The sequence below is a fragment of the Harpia harpyja genome, chromosome 5 (assembly GCF_026419915.1).
Source record: "Harpia harpyja isolate bHarHar1 chromosome 5, bHarHar1 primary haplotype, whole genome shotgun sequence".
In the NCBI taxonomy this organism is placed as follows: domain Eukaryota; kingdom Metazoa; phylum Chordata; class Aves; order Accipitriformes; family Accipitridae; genus Harpia; species Harpia harpyja.
The window spans coordinates 9,429,296-9,442,694 of NC_068944.1; the positions used below are offsets into that span (position 1 = coordinate 9,429,296).

At 39.8% G+C, this 13,399-nt stretch overlaps 1 protein-coding gene across 1 annotated transcript in view; it reads left to right on the forward strand.

Moving 5' to 3' along the window:
* Positions 1-13,399, forward strand: part of CTNNAL1 (catenin alpha like 1) — a 62,018-nt gene that overhangs the window by 36,970 nt on the left and 11,649 nt on the right. Inside the window, exons 8-11 of the mRNA XM_052787305.1 lie at positions 538-624; positions 3,925-4,083; positions 5,738-5,830; positions 6,140-6,290. Coding sequence (XP_052643265.1) covers positions 538-624; positions 3,925-4,083; positions 5,738-5,830; positions 6,140-6,290 — 490 coding nt within the window. The remainder of the gene's footprint in view (positions 1-537; positions 625-3,924; positions 4,084-5,737; positions 5,831-6,139; positions 6,291-13,399) is intronic.

Genomic DNA, 13,399 nt, shown 5'->3' on the forward strand with positions numbered 1-13,399 from the left:
CTGTCTTGAAGCTACCTCAACAAAATGATGTTAGCTACTGTACTTGTTTAAATTAGACAATGATCTAAAGACTTACAGGATGCTTTAAGTAACTTTTTTGTAATTCAATATAGAACATTTGTATAACACTTTAGGTACCACTTTATTTTAAAAGGGCATTTAAAAAAAAAATTTAAAAATGCCTTAAACTGTTGCTCTACTTCAGGATGTTTAGACAGAAGATTTTTGGAAGCTGTAAAGCTTAAGCAAACCCTTTTCCTGAAAAAAAGTTCAGTGAGGTTTAGAAATAAATTCCTTTTGAACAGAAACAGTCAATTAGCTTGCATCAGAATTATTTTTAGATTTGATTTGGTGATAAAAGTTTCTATAAAAGAATTTTTCAAGTAGAGTATAAACAGGATGTGTAAATGAAAACATTACATCTAGAAAGAAAAAGCTGTCTTCTAAAGCAACTTGAAGTAATGACACATAATGTGAACCTGGGATTTGCTGGGGTTTTTGTGTAATGTTTTGTCGGTTGCTTTCTTTGGCTTGTAGCAAAACCAGAAGACAAAGGATCTCATGGAAGACTTGGAAGTAGCCATTTTAAAAACATGCCAGTGCATGAATGAACTTAAAAGAGAGGTAAGTCTAGTTTAAGCAAGCATAAACTGAATAAAAGCTTGAATTTCTTACTTGTATGTGAAGTTGTAAAATAGGATCCTGTACCCCAAAAGGCTAGGATCTATTTATAGACAAGAGTAGCTAAATCAGAATTATATCAGGGAGCTAGCATGCAGTTGTCTTCTGTGTCCTTACTTAGAACTGATGAGAAATCTGTTGGATACATACGCTTTTTGCTAACTCTGACAACAATAAAAGAGAGAAGTGTTTGGAAATAAGTACTATGTATATAATCATTACTTTAGATGTAAAGGCTAAACTTTCCTTGGAGATGCATGCATCACTGTTTTAAATACTTTTTCTTGTAGTGTGTGCTTAAATGAGTAATTACATTTGCTGTTTGTTTGTACTTAACCTGTTCTATTGATTTCTATAGCAAAAATGTGTTATGACAGTGCCTTGTACTCAGGTATTTTTCTAGACAGTTGGCAGCTGCGTATGTGCCTGTTGTAAATAATTTTTTCCCTAAATGCAAGCATGCTGGGTGTCAGCTTACACATGTGAGATAGCTGCCTCATTTGGTACCTGGGATGCACTTGCTGATCAGGGTCCTCCCCTGCCACCCCTCCGTCTCCCTTAATGGGTAGCATTGCTGCCTTGTCTGTTGCACAGATTTGAGCCAAATACAGAATTACTGGTTTCTGGCAGCTTCTAAAATATTTGCAAAGCATTCGGGTATCTTTTCAACTGCTTCATATTATTGTTCCTTGAAACAGATGGAGAAATGAAGACTAAGGACAGTGAGGGTTTCAGTACTAGGCTACAGAGCAGTGCAAAGATGTTAGAGAAGTATGGTGAACTTGCTTAGACTGAGCACTCAGCTGCTGTGACTGGAAAACCTCGACTGCTCAAAAAATCACGCTGCATATTTTTTAATAAAGGCAAAATGAGAAATTTTGGTTTCCAGATTATAATTCCTGCAGCTGTCCTGAAGACTTGAACAGTGCTTTGAATCCATTTCAGTTGCAGTTAAGTGCTTTGCGCTTCTGCTGTCAGGCAGTGTGTTGGGCTCCTAGAAAATGGAGGATACATAATTTGTGCACTTTTCTTAATAGTTTTTTCTTTGGTCACCATTATGTAGGAAGTCAGTAGCAGAGCTTTTCTGGAGTGACATTCAGCTGTTCTAACTGTAAGATCATCCTTTTTGAGTAACATCGTTCCTGTGTGCTGAATGAGGAGGAAGGGTTCCCAGTCAAAGTAGTATGCGACTATGCAATTGCATGGATCATAAAGCCAAAGGTGGCTGGAATATAGTATGTGGCAGAAGGCATTAATATTTTGTATTTTCTTGCAGCTCCATAAATGTAAATCTTACCATATTGTCCTACCCACAGGTTTCTATTTATGAAAATGTCATGCAACAAAGCCTACACATTTACCACACTTAAGTTAAAAAATTGTCAGGTGACAATAATAGAAAATTACCTTCTGTAAACCAGCTAACAAAGGTGGCATAAAATACAAAATAGTAGGTTACCTATGCCCTGTGATGTAGCTCCATATGAAAAGCAATGCAGGTGGAAACGTAGCATGCTGTTTTAGAAATTGTGGAGCAAATGTGAGTGGGTGTGGATTTCTAAACGAACAAATCCTAAGTTCTGTATGACTTGATTTGGTGACCTGTAGAGTATGAAAGCTTGCTTAGTAAGAGCTTTTTTAAAATGCACAGGATTCATGCTACTCGTAGAAGTAAATTTAGAGTACTATGTCATTTTCCTTGTTCTCTGTATAGTGACTGGGTTGATCCCAGAGTAGCCATGCTTCTGTATGTGGCTGAGGAGGACTACCTGTCAGTCTGACTCTCAGTGCTGCAGTGCATCAGTCAGCAACCAGGATCTCTGCTGATGAAATTTAAGTATTGTGACTAATTAAAATGGTTTTGAGAGCCTGGGTGGCTGAGAACACAAGACAGCCTTGTTAAAAGTAGTTATTTTCTGTCTCTGTCACTTTATGGAAGAAACAAAAGGTATGTTCCTTCCTTGAGATGATTTTTCCTGCTAACGATCAGAGGCAGCATTAAGTAGAAGTAAATTTCTTTTTTGGATCAGGATGAAAAGAATCTCTAATGAAAAGGTACTCTCTCTGTAGCCCATATATAAATGAGAATTGCCAGTTCCTACTCTAACATTGCAAGCCTTGCAGATGTCCTTTCTTCAGAGCTGACTTCATTTCTGAGATTAGTGGTTTGTGCTAATTTTTAATGGCATGCGAGCAACACTATATAAATAGTTTATAACATGTCAAAGTTTTTTGTTCTTTTTTCAAAAAAACAGTCGCAGCAGGTTTTGAGGCAACAATTCAGGTTTCTTGCATGAAATTAAAAAACAAAAAAAACCCCAAACCCAAGCCCCTTAATTCTGGACTGCACAGGAACTACTGCCAGGGATAGAGGGTGAAAATAGGTAGAGTCCAGTGGAATAAAAAACCCCAACATACCGTTCTAGTAAACGTTCTCATCTCTACAGAGTCAAGGCCCACCAGTGTCACAATTTCAAGCTCATTGCATTCATAAGAACTTGAAAAATAACTTTCTTCTTGAACAGCCAAGTTTGTTGTATATTCAGTGCAGTCCAGCAAAGTGAGTGTAATATTACAAGACTTATGATAGTCCTATGAGCATAAGAATGCTCTGCTATTTCTGAAGAGGTTGCTATTTTGTTTTTCCCTATGTTTTTAAAATGGGGCTGATTACAGGGCATAGATAAACCTACTATGACTAGTCACTGGGAACTAGCAGCAGCTGTCGCTGATAGCTGTTGTCAGGCAGAGTCCTTCACAGCACAGTTTCAGCAGATCCATAGGTCTGAAAGTGTATCTGGATTTAGGGATGTGTTTCAAGGGGGAGCTCCTTGCTTGTTGGGAGTATAGGGAGAGTGTTTGAGGCTTCTTCAAGACCCATCTCTGGCTTCAGTCTCCTTGCAGAAAAGATGCTTTGTGCTTTTCTAAGGCTGTGTCACAAGCTGATTATATTCAAGCTTTTCTTTGCATCACTGAGAACTAAATGTATTCATAGGAACTTAATTTCTAATATATTATTAACTCAGGTGCTGTGTGGCTTCGGTCTGATTCACACAGTTTAATGTGTGTTCTTCATGAGAAGTGGCCATTGTGCCATGCTTATGCTGAACTTGGTGCCTCATGAATTCATGCACCTGTTTTTTTTCCCAGCTGTAACATTATCAGAAAGTAGCAGTGTGATAACTTCATGTCCTCATTTGACCCAGCTGCTCTTTTGTTTCTCTTCTTTTAATGCTACTCAAGGTCCACAGTGCAGCAACATCTTTGGCAGCAGATCTGCTAAAATACCATATGGATCATATGGTTCTAAAAGCATTAAAAATCACAGGAGTAGAAGGAAATCTTGAAGCTGTAGCAGAATATACTTGCAAGCTATCAGAGCAGAAAGAACAACTTGTTGAGGTGAGTTCAAGACTGGTTTAATTTTGTAAGGCACTTAGAAAATGAGTGGCCAGATTTGTCTTAATCTGTTCTTTAGGAAGGCTTTGGTCTGTGTTTTTGTAATTTTTATTTTATTTTCCTAGTATACTGTTGAATTTTGTATTGTTCTTGGTAGGGTCTGAGCCAGAGGTGTCACTGTTGCATACAGTTGTTACAGAAGGGATGTGCAGTTGTACCCAATTCTCCTCCTGGATCTAGACTCAATCTGTGTGTGTATATATATATATATAGGGGCTAAAATATTCATTAAAAAATAGGTTTCTAGATCCAAGTAGAGATGATAGCCTTTTTCTTTCAAGCAGTAGGCTTCCAGCAACAGCTGACTCCAAAGACACGTTTTAAGAATGCTGGGAATGTAAGGTTAAGGTTTTTTTAATGCAGTGAACTGGACTGTTTTGAAGATCTTGTGTAGTTTTTGTGAGTCAAGAGGGTCACTGAAAACCTTTTCTCCTTTGTGAAAAGCAGCATGTATGTTTCATGTACTAATACATTCATGCTTTCGTATTGTAGTATTCACACATGTGAACAAATAGAACTTCCAAGACTACAGAGAGATCATGGCTCTTAGGCGTGCCTGTGGAGAGGATGCCTGCCACGTATACCTTATTGCTCTCTCGTCTGACAGACGAGCAGAAGTAACTGTACCAGTAGGAGACATACAAAGATATATCATTTTGATCTGGAATATGGTGATGCTAGCAGCTATACTTGCATGGCATCTAATACTCATTAATTAAAAATTCTGATATCATATGGGGCTTGAGGATTCATCCCAGAAGTATGAATATGCAGAAGCAACACTTAAAATTCTGGGACTGGCAAATCAATGCTGTGGATTTTTAACTCCAGCTTTGATGTTCTCTTTTTCTGTGACTAATTAGTGTTCCAGTGAGACACTGATTTTTTATTCCCCCCCCCCCCCCCCCCCCCCCAGCATAACCATGAGGTTACATAGTGTTTGTATGTGAGGCCTTATAGCATTTCTGATGATGGACAGTGCAGTTAGTTTCATAAGTGCTGTCTCTGTCTTTTAAATTCTCCTTTTGATCTGAAAACTCAATGTTTCTTCTCAACCCAAAGTGCACTCTTAATATTAATTTAAAAAAAAAAAAAAAAAGGATTACTACATTTTGCTTAATGCAAAAGGAAGCGGTATTTCTTCCCTAAATTAATTTGACACTGATTTGCTCAAAGATAATTCGGTCCCCTGGATGATGAAAGCCTAAATTTTCCACATGGTTGCTAATTGCCAAGTAAGCCTGTTTTGGTGAAGTCATTTATGGTACAATTTTTCCAAGTTCTGTAGGTGTCTGATTACTTTCAGGTTTATTCAGTCATAAGTATGTGAAATTGTTGTTGTTTTATTTTTATTTGTTTATTAAGACTTTTTCTTTCTCTTGGTGATTTTTCTACACATTACAAGTCAGGATTTAGCCCTGTTTTTTGTTGTAAATGCTCCCTGAGAAACACCCAGTTGTGTGGTCCCCAATAAGTTTCTGAAAGGACTATAAATAACTTTGTGTGTGTGTGTTTGTGCATGTGCATCGTTTTTCACTATTAGTTAAAGCATATTTTTTACCATTATCTTCTCTTTAAATTTACAAAAAATATTTAGATGTGTCGCTTATTGAGGCACGTTTCTGGAACTGAGCCCCTCGAGATTACTTGCATACATGCAGAAGATACGTTTCAGGTCACTGGCCCACAGGTATGTTTAACTTTTATCTGACCACTTCTACTGGGCATAAATCAATAAAAATTACTGGTATGAATTTTTTGGAGACCTAATGTTGAACTGTTCAAAGCAGTCTAAGAAAGTGTTAACACTTTAATGTTGGGTGGTAGCTAAAAGAGTGCACAAGGAAGATCATCAAGCCTGCAAATGTCAGATGAATACACTAAAAAGACATAATAGTAGCAGTTTAATTTTGTGTTTTGGCTGTGAAGGCATTTGTAAATTTATGTGCAACACTATGTGCTAGGACTTCCAGTAGCAAATACTTTGTTCTCTGTCCAGATAATTTCTGCTGCAGAAACACTGGCATTACATCCATCTAGCAAGATTGCAAAAGAAAATCTTGAGGTGTTCTGTGAGGCCTGGGAGTCTCAACTGAGTGACATGTCTATGTTGTTAAGAGAAATCAATGATGTGTTTGAAGGAAGAAGAGGTAAGAGTGCTATGTAGAAATAAAAAAAAAGCAGTTTTCAAAACATGTAGTCTAAGAATTTTAAGTGTGATTTAGGAAATACTGTTTTCTTAAGAGAAGACCGCAATAAATAGTCCCACATCCCATATGGCAATGTGGAATCTAGGTGGCAATACACAAATACATTGGTTTTGTATAGGTGTCAAATTAAGAGTGCTTATTGGATTTTTTTCAAAGAAAAACAGCCAAAAATGTAAAGGCCTGATGTGTAAAATTAGGTGTGTTTTAAGTTTCTGCACTGTGATTAGTTCCAGCAAAATCAAATGGAACTGTTCAAAGGACACAGAAGTATTCGACACAGCTCTTTGGCAGCAGTGTCCAAATATTAGGGGTGTAGGGCTTTCATCCCACCTTTTGGTTTGTCTAGGACCTATCAGTTCATGACAATCAACATATAACTTGAATTGTGTGTCATGTTTAATTCATTTCCTGTATTTCTGGAAAATATATATACATATATATATTCTATACTGTCAGCTTGCCTTGTATTCACTTCATAATGTAGTGAATGTAGTTATTTGATTTTTAAACTGCTGTCCTTTCTCCTGGATGGAATCTCTGACGACTCTGCACAATCTTGGGATATTTTCTCTGGTTGGTAAGTTTATTGGTATTTGTACAACATGTAGAAGAAAACCTTGGAATCTTAAGAAAAAATTCTGTGTTTACTTTTAGCATAGGGTAATTTACCTTTAAAATGGAAGCCATTTTGTTTTTCATTTTTGTCTAACAATTTTTTTTCAAATTACGTCTTTAGTGTAGCCTGTCATACTTCTTGCGGCTACGTGTTTGTTTCAGTCTTTCAGGTATAATTGCATACAGATAGAATGTAATATATAATAATAAAGAATGTCTTGTATTTTTAAGAAAATCACTCAGGTTTAAAAGTTTAGATTTAGTTAAATACAGGGACTTCATTTTTTTTGTATCTAAGATACAGAAAAAGTAAATCCTTATTCAGGTTAGATGACACTTTATCAATGATACAATATTTCATCTTGCTATTAACGTGAGACCTTTTTTCATTTTTAGAGTTTATTTTGTCAGTTTAACTTCCTATACTCGATCAGGTTTTTGCGTTAACAGTTCTTTTCTGCGAGCTTTGTTGTGAGGACAGTAAACAACCAACCACAGGGCAGTAATATCTTCAATTGTTGCTGCTGGTTGCTAGGTGAATGTGTGAGTGAGCCTGAAGACTTGTAAAGGGAAAGCATATATTGAAATTCTGAGTGGGGTTTACAATAATTGTGTGTAGCGCAGGTTATTGGGAATTTGAGGCGTTTGAGAAATAAATGATTGTTATCCTACTTGTTCTTCCGCCTTGGTCTGGAATGCCATATAAGGATGTGTAGCAATCAGAGATCTGTTTATGGGCCTTTTAACTTTCAGTGGGTTTTTTGTTTGTTTGGGGAGCCAAGGACGTACTGACTTTCTTTAAACATAGCATTAAATTTTATATAGTGCAACTTAAAATATGGTATTACTCTAACATTAATGTGTTACAAAATATTTGGAATTTGCGGGGCTGATCATGCAGTATCTGATTTTTTTTCATATTCATACAATGGTCTAGCAGGGTTGAATTTTATATATTTATATATATGTGTGCATGTGTGTGTATACATATATATGTATTACTGTATTTAAAAATAATAGGATGAGAATCATGCAGCCACAGCAAAGCATATACTTGGCTCTCCAAACAAATAGTTCTTGAAGTGTTGTGGCAGATTCCCAGCCTCTCCTGTAGTTAGTAACTTTTTCCTCTTGTGGCTGTTGACAGCAGGTAACAGCCATTTTCTGCAAATGGTATTTTTCAGTTTCTTTAAAGCATTATTTCACAAGGCAACCCAATGTCATTGCTTGAAGGAGAGAGAAGAGAATGGGTAGGTGTAGCTGAGCATGTTGGAGGCTATAGCGTGTGTGGGCCTGGGTGCAGTGAAGACTGTCTTCTCCTGTTTGGCATAGCCAGATGAGTCTGTTCTTGTTAATGTCTCAGTCTCTCTTTCAGCATAAAGTGTTCCGATACCACCATTGGCAAGATAGTAAGCAAAGCTTCTGTTCTTTATATGGCCTCAGGTGTGTTAGGTCTTGTATTGCCAAAACGATGCTTAAGAAATCACGCCTTTGTTTTCCTTGTCTTATGGCCTGTCCCAGTAAGGGACTTCTCTCTGAATCTGGATTGTTTCGTATTAACTGTCAGTTATCTCCTTAGAAATAATCTGGTCTCCTATATCCACCTGTCTTCTACAAAGTTTTCCTCTGTATTGTGGGCTGATCTTTTTTTTTGTTTGCTTGTTTTCTCTCGTTGGACTTCAGAGTGACTCTTGTCAAAAAAAAAAGAAAGGAAAAAAATTTCACCCAAATACCCACACCTTTTTGCTTCCAGAAAATATCCTAAAGTTACCTTGCCACTTTCAACATTATTTTCTCCTAGAAAACACGACTGATGACCCAATAAATAAACTAAAATATTTGTTTGCTAAGAGATTAGAAGAGTGGCATTCACAAAACTTTTGCCTCCAAACACAATGAAGTTTCACAGTATTTTACAAGATTTTATTCTTCTTGTAACTCATGATACTTGTCTTAATGTTGAGGTTGGTAAAAGTGTCTTTATTTTACAGACTAAAATGTAACAAGTGCTTTATTCCTAGTAGAATTGTGGTTGTGTGTAACAAGATAGAATTACAGTAAGAAGGTATATATATTTTTTTTTCTCCTTGGTTTAAAAACTTGTATTTTTGTACTACGAATTTAAATGTTTGGCTTTGTTAGTGAGTTCAGAATACAGCTCAAGAGGCAAAAATTGAATGGTGACTAAATGTGCTGGACACATCAAATAAAAGAAGCATTTTTCTGATTACAGTAGATTCACATTGTTTATACTCATTTCTTTATTTTTATGAGCAATTGCATAACTCCGTATCCAGTGTTTCTTTCATATCAGCAAATTAAGTATTTCTCATACTGAGGCCAAAACTCACATTGATAGAGAGCCAGATTTAGCTTGGAAGTGAAGCAATATTTTACTCAATTTTAATGTAATCGCACCAGATCATGCCTAAATTGAAATGGGCTTGGCTTGGGGAGGGAGGTGCACATGCACATAGGGGTGGGGGAGGTTGATGAGCACACCACAGCTCAGTGACCCTCCCGTGTACTTTGAAAATGTTCCTGTGCTGTGCCAAACTGTACAGCGAGGTAGCGTTTGCCTTCTTTTGCTTAATCCTAAAACACTTTGTCATGGTTTAAGCCCATCTGTCAATGAAGCACCATGAGGCTGCTTGTTCACTCCTCCCCACCCCCTCCAGTGGGATGGGGAGGAGAATCAGAAAGGAGAAAGGGGAGGAGAAAAAAAAAAAAAAAAAAATGGAACCTCGTGGGTGAGATAAGGACAGTTTACTGCAACAACACAAGAAGTTACAACAACAACAATAGTACTAATAAAAGAATATACAAAACAAGTGATGCACAGTGCAACTGCTCACCACCCAGAACCTGATGCTCCACCACTTCCCCCACAGAGAGCAAGTGAGAGACCACCCCCCAGCCCACTCCCCAGTTATATACTGAGCATGATGTCACATGGTATGGAATAGCCCCTTGGCTAGTTGAGGTCAGCTGTCCTGGCTGTGCCCCCTCCCAGCTTCCTGTGAAAATTAACTCTATCCCAGCCAAACCCAGGACATTATCCACCCCTTATTCTATACCATCTACATCATGGCCAGATCCTACACTTTCCAATTAATCGCTACCACTTTCCCTGTCTTTGAGATATAGATATATATATATGTATATATATATATGTACACCCACCCACATGAATAGCATTCCCTTAGTCTATGGTCCATCCCTCTACTGTGTCCATCGATTTTACTTAATCTATGACTTTGGGGCTCTGTCTGTCATAACAGTCCTTCAGGGTAGGAGAGATGGTGTATGGTGTTGGATTGTTGCCTGCTGCCTCCGGAGCTTGCACCTGGTGTATTTGGCGCAACCTACGCCCATGGTCTGCGGGTTGAAGATGTTGATCTTGAGGAAATTGCTGGGTGCCAGTTAAAGTTCCATCACTGCTGCGCTTCGCTCAGTTTCAAAGTCTATCCTTCAGTCATTTGGGTAATTCTTAAGGTAATACCATTGATATGGTATATAGCCACTATAGATGTAAAGACATACAGTGGCAGGGTTATTTAGCAAATAACATCACCCAGTCTAATTCACTGGCTATTCTCTCCCAAAATCAAATCTCCTCAAGGTACACGTTGAACTTCCCCATCCTTCTGCATCACCCACCAAGTGCGCTCAGGTCCTTGAGCAAAAGCAATCCCGCAGGTGGGTTTGTCTTTGCCCGAGGCAGGACTGACCCAGACTGTCTTCCCTAACATACTCTTCATGCCCACTACAGGGACTTTATCTCCTCCTACAGTTTGTGGAAGTCTTGGTTGGGCAGGGCCAGCCTGATTGGCAAATCGTCTAGTATTAACTGATGAGGTGGCTTTTGCTAAGTGTGTATCCCAGTGTTTGAAAGTGCCATCCCCCATTGCTCTCAGTGTAGTCTTTAACAGTCCCTTGCATTGTCTGATTTTTCCAGAGGCCGGTGCATGGTAGGGGATGTGATATACCCACTCAATGCCATGCTCTTTCGCCCAGGTGTGTATGAGGTTGTTTCGGAAGTGAGTCCTGTTGTCCGACTCAATTCTTTTCTGGGGTGCCATGTGGCCATAAAACTAGTTCTTCAAGGCCCCGGATAGTGTTCCAAGCAGTGGCATGGGGCACGGGATATGTTTCCAGCCATCCGGTGGTTGTTGGCACCATTGTAAGCACATGGCGCTTGCCTTGGGGGGTTTGTGGGAGTGTGATATAGTCAATCTGCCAGGCTTCCTCATGTTTATATTTCAGCCATCGCCCTCTGTACCACAGGGGCTTTATCCTCTTGGCTTGCTTAATTGCAGCACGTTTCACATTCATGTATAACCTGCGCAATAGTGTCCATGGTCAAGTCCACCTCTCTATCACAAGCACATCTGTATGTTGCATCTCTTCCCTGATGACCTGAAATGTTATGGGCCCACGGAGCTATAAATAGCTCACCCTTATGTTGTCAGTCCAGGTCCACCTGATCCACCTGCAGGTTGTTTTGATGTTCTTCCTTGATGGGGTCTCTTTCCTTCACACCTGATGGAAATCGCCTCCAGAGGCTGAGGACTTGTGTCTTTCTCCCAATTGCCTTGTCATTGTCCCCTTCCGTAGACAGGGAACCCAGCTGCTTGGCTTCCCTACCCTCTAATTCCAAACTACTGGCCCCATTATCCCAGCATCGGAGTGGCCAGGTAACAATGTGCTCACCTGGATGGCTGCCAAAATCTTTTTGCATATCGCACAACTCACTCAGGGATAGAGATTGGGTGATTATTTCAGGTTCTGCCTCTTCCTCCTGTTCTCCTGATGACCGTGGTTCACCTTCATCCCTCACTAAGCAAACTGATTTCTTTTTGTGTATTTCTTCTTCTGTATAGGGGCGAGTGATACTGGCACAGGTTGGTTCTCTGGTTCAGCCGCAGTGCCTGTTGCTGGGGTTTAAGTAGCCACGGTGCCTGTAAGTCTGTCTTCCATCCTTTCCCCTTGAGGGTGCTGCGTAATATTGAGCAGTGTTTGGTAGATACTGGCCAGTGCCCAGCACAGTGTGGTAAGTTGTGGCTCCCTGGAATAGCCACAGCATTTTCCTTTCAAATATTCTACCACTTTATCAGGGCCCTGTAGTTGTTCGGGAGTGAAGTTCCAAGCCACTGGAGGTGAGAAGTTCTCTAGATACCTGCCCATATTCTCCCACATGCCGTGCCACCCATGAATATCCAGCCTTGGGGCAGATCTCTGGGTCGTATTCTTAAAAAAAATTTTTTGTAGTCCTAAACAAGACCTGAAACACATTCAGGAGACATAGCAGTAACAGCATGCTGGCTTGCACATCCCAAGGATAATCAGAATTCTCGAAAGCTGTTGTAATTACCCTGGAGCAGGAAGGGGAGGTGAGCGAACTGGAGGAAGTATCCCCCCTGACTTCCCCATAGATTGGGTGCCATTGCCAATAAATTCAGATAGAAGGCGCCCAAGGTATAGGAATGATATCAGTGTTGCGTAAAAATACCAGCTTAACCTCATGACCAGTGATGTAATCATTTCAAAAATTGACATTACCCAGTATAGCAAAATGATAATCCAGATCCCTCTGCCAGAGGTGATAAACATCACCGCAGGGAATACATAGAGCAGGTAAGAACTTACACAACGCAACCATGTGAACAAATGAGCCAATGTGACCAGCGACTATTTAACTAATGTAAGAAATGTGTATAACAAGTCTGTTTTAACACACTCTGGCCAAATCTGTCGTTATCTCAACCCTTCGTGCCCCATGTTGGGTGCCTAAAAGGACTGTCGTGGTTTCAGCCCAGCCAGTAACAAAGGACCAGGCGGCCCCTCAGGCGGGATGGGGAAGGGAATCAGGAAAGAGGAAGAAAGGGGGAAAAAAAAATGGAACCTTGTGGGTTGAGATAAGGACAGTTTGCTGGCACAACACAAGGAGAGAAGTTACAACAACAATAGTACTAATAAAAGAATGTACAAAAAGGAGTGATGCACAGTGCAACTGCTCGCCACCCCATCTCTTGCTCCTTGGCTAGTTGAGGTCAGTTGTCCCGGCTGTGCCCCCTCCCAGCTCCCTGGCCAAATTAACTCCATCCCAGCTGAGCCCAGGACACAGGTTTTAGGGTGATGGGGGGGGCTGTTCTGCACAGGGTTGGTGCTGGAAGGGGGGGGGGGCTGGTTCAGCTGCGGAGGGATCAGTTAGTTCTCAGAATTGGTAGTTTAGGTTAGAGATTTAACTGGGAGGCTCTTGCACTTTGAGATGAATCACCTAACGAAAGTGCCTCTCATTGATCCGATCTGCTGGATGTCAGCCAATCTCTCTTTTTTTTTTTTTTTTTTTTTTTTTTTTTTTCTCCACCCTAACTTTTTGGTTTCAACATGCTGGAGAAGAATGTGAATAATCCCCAGATTGCTCCCTTGTA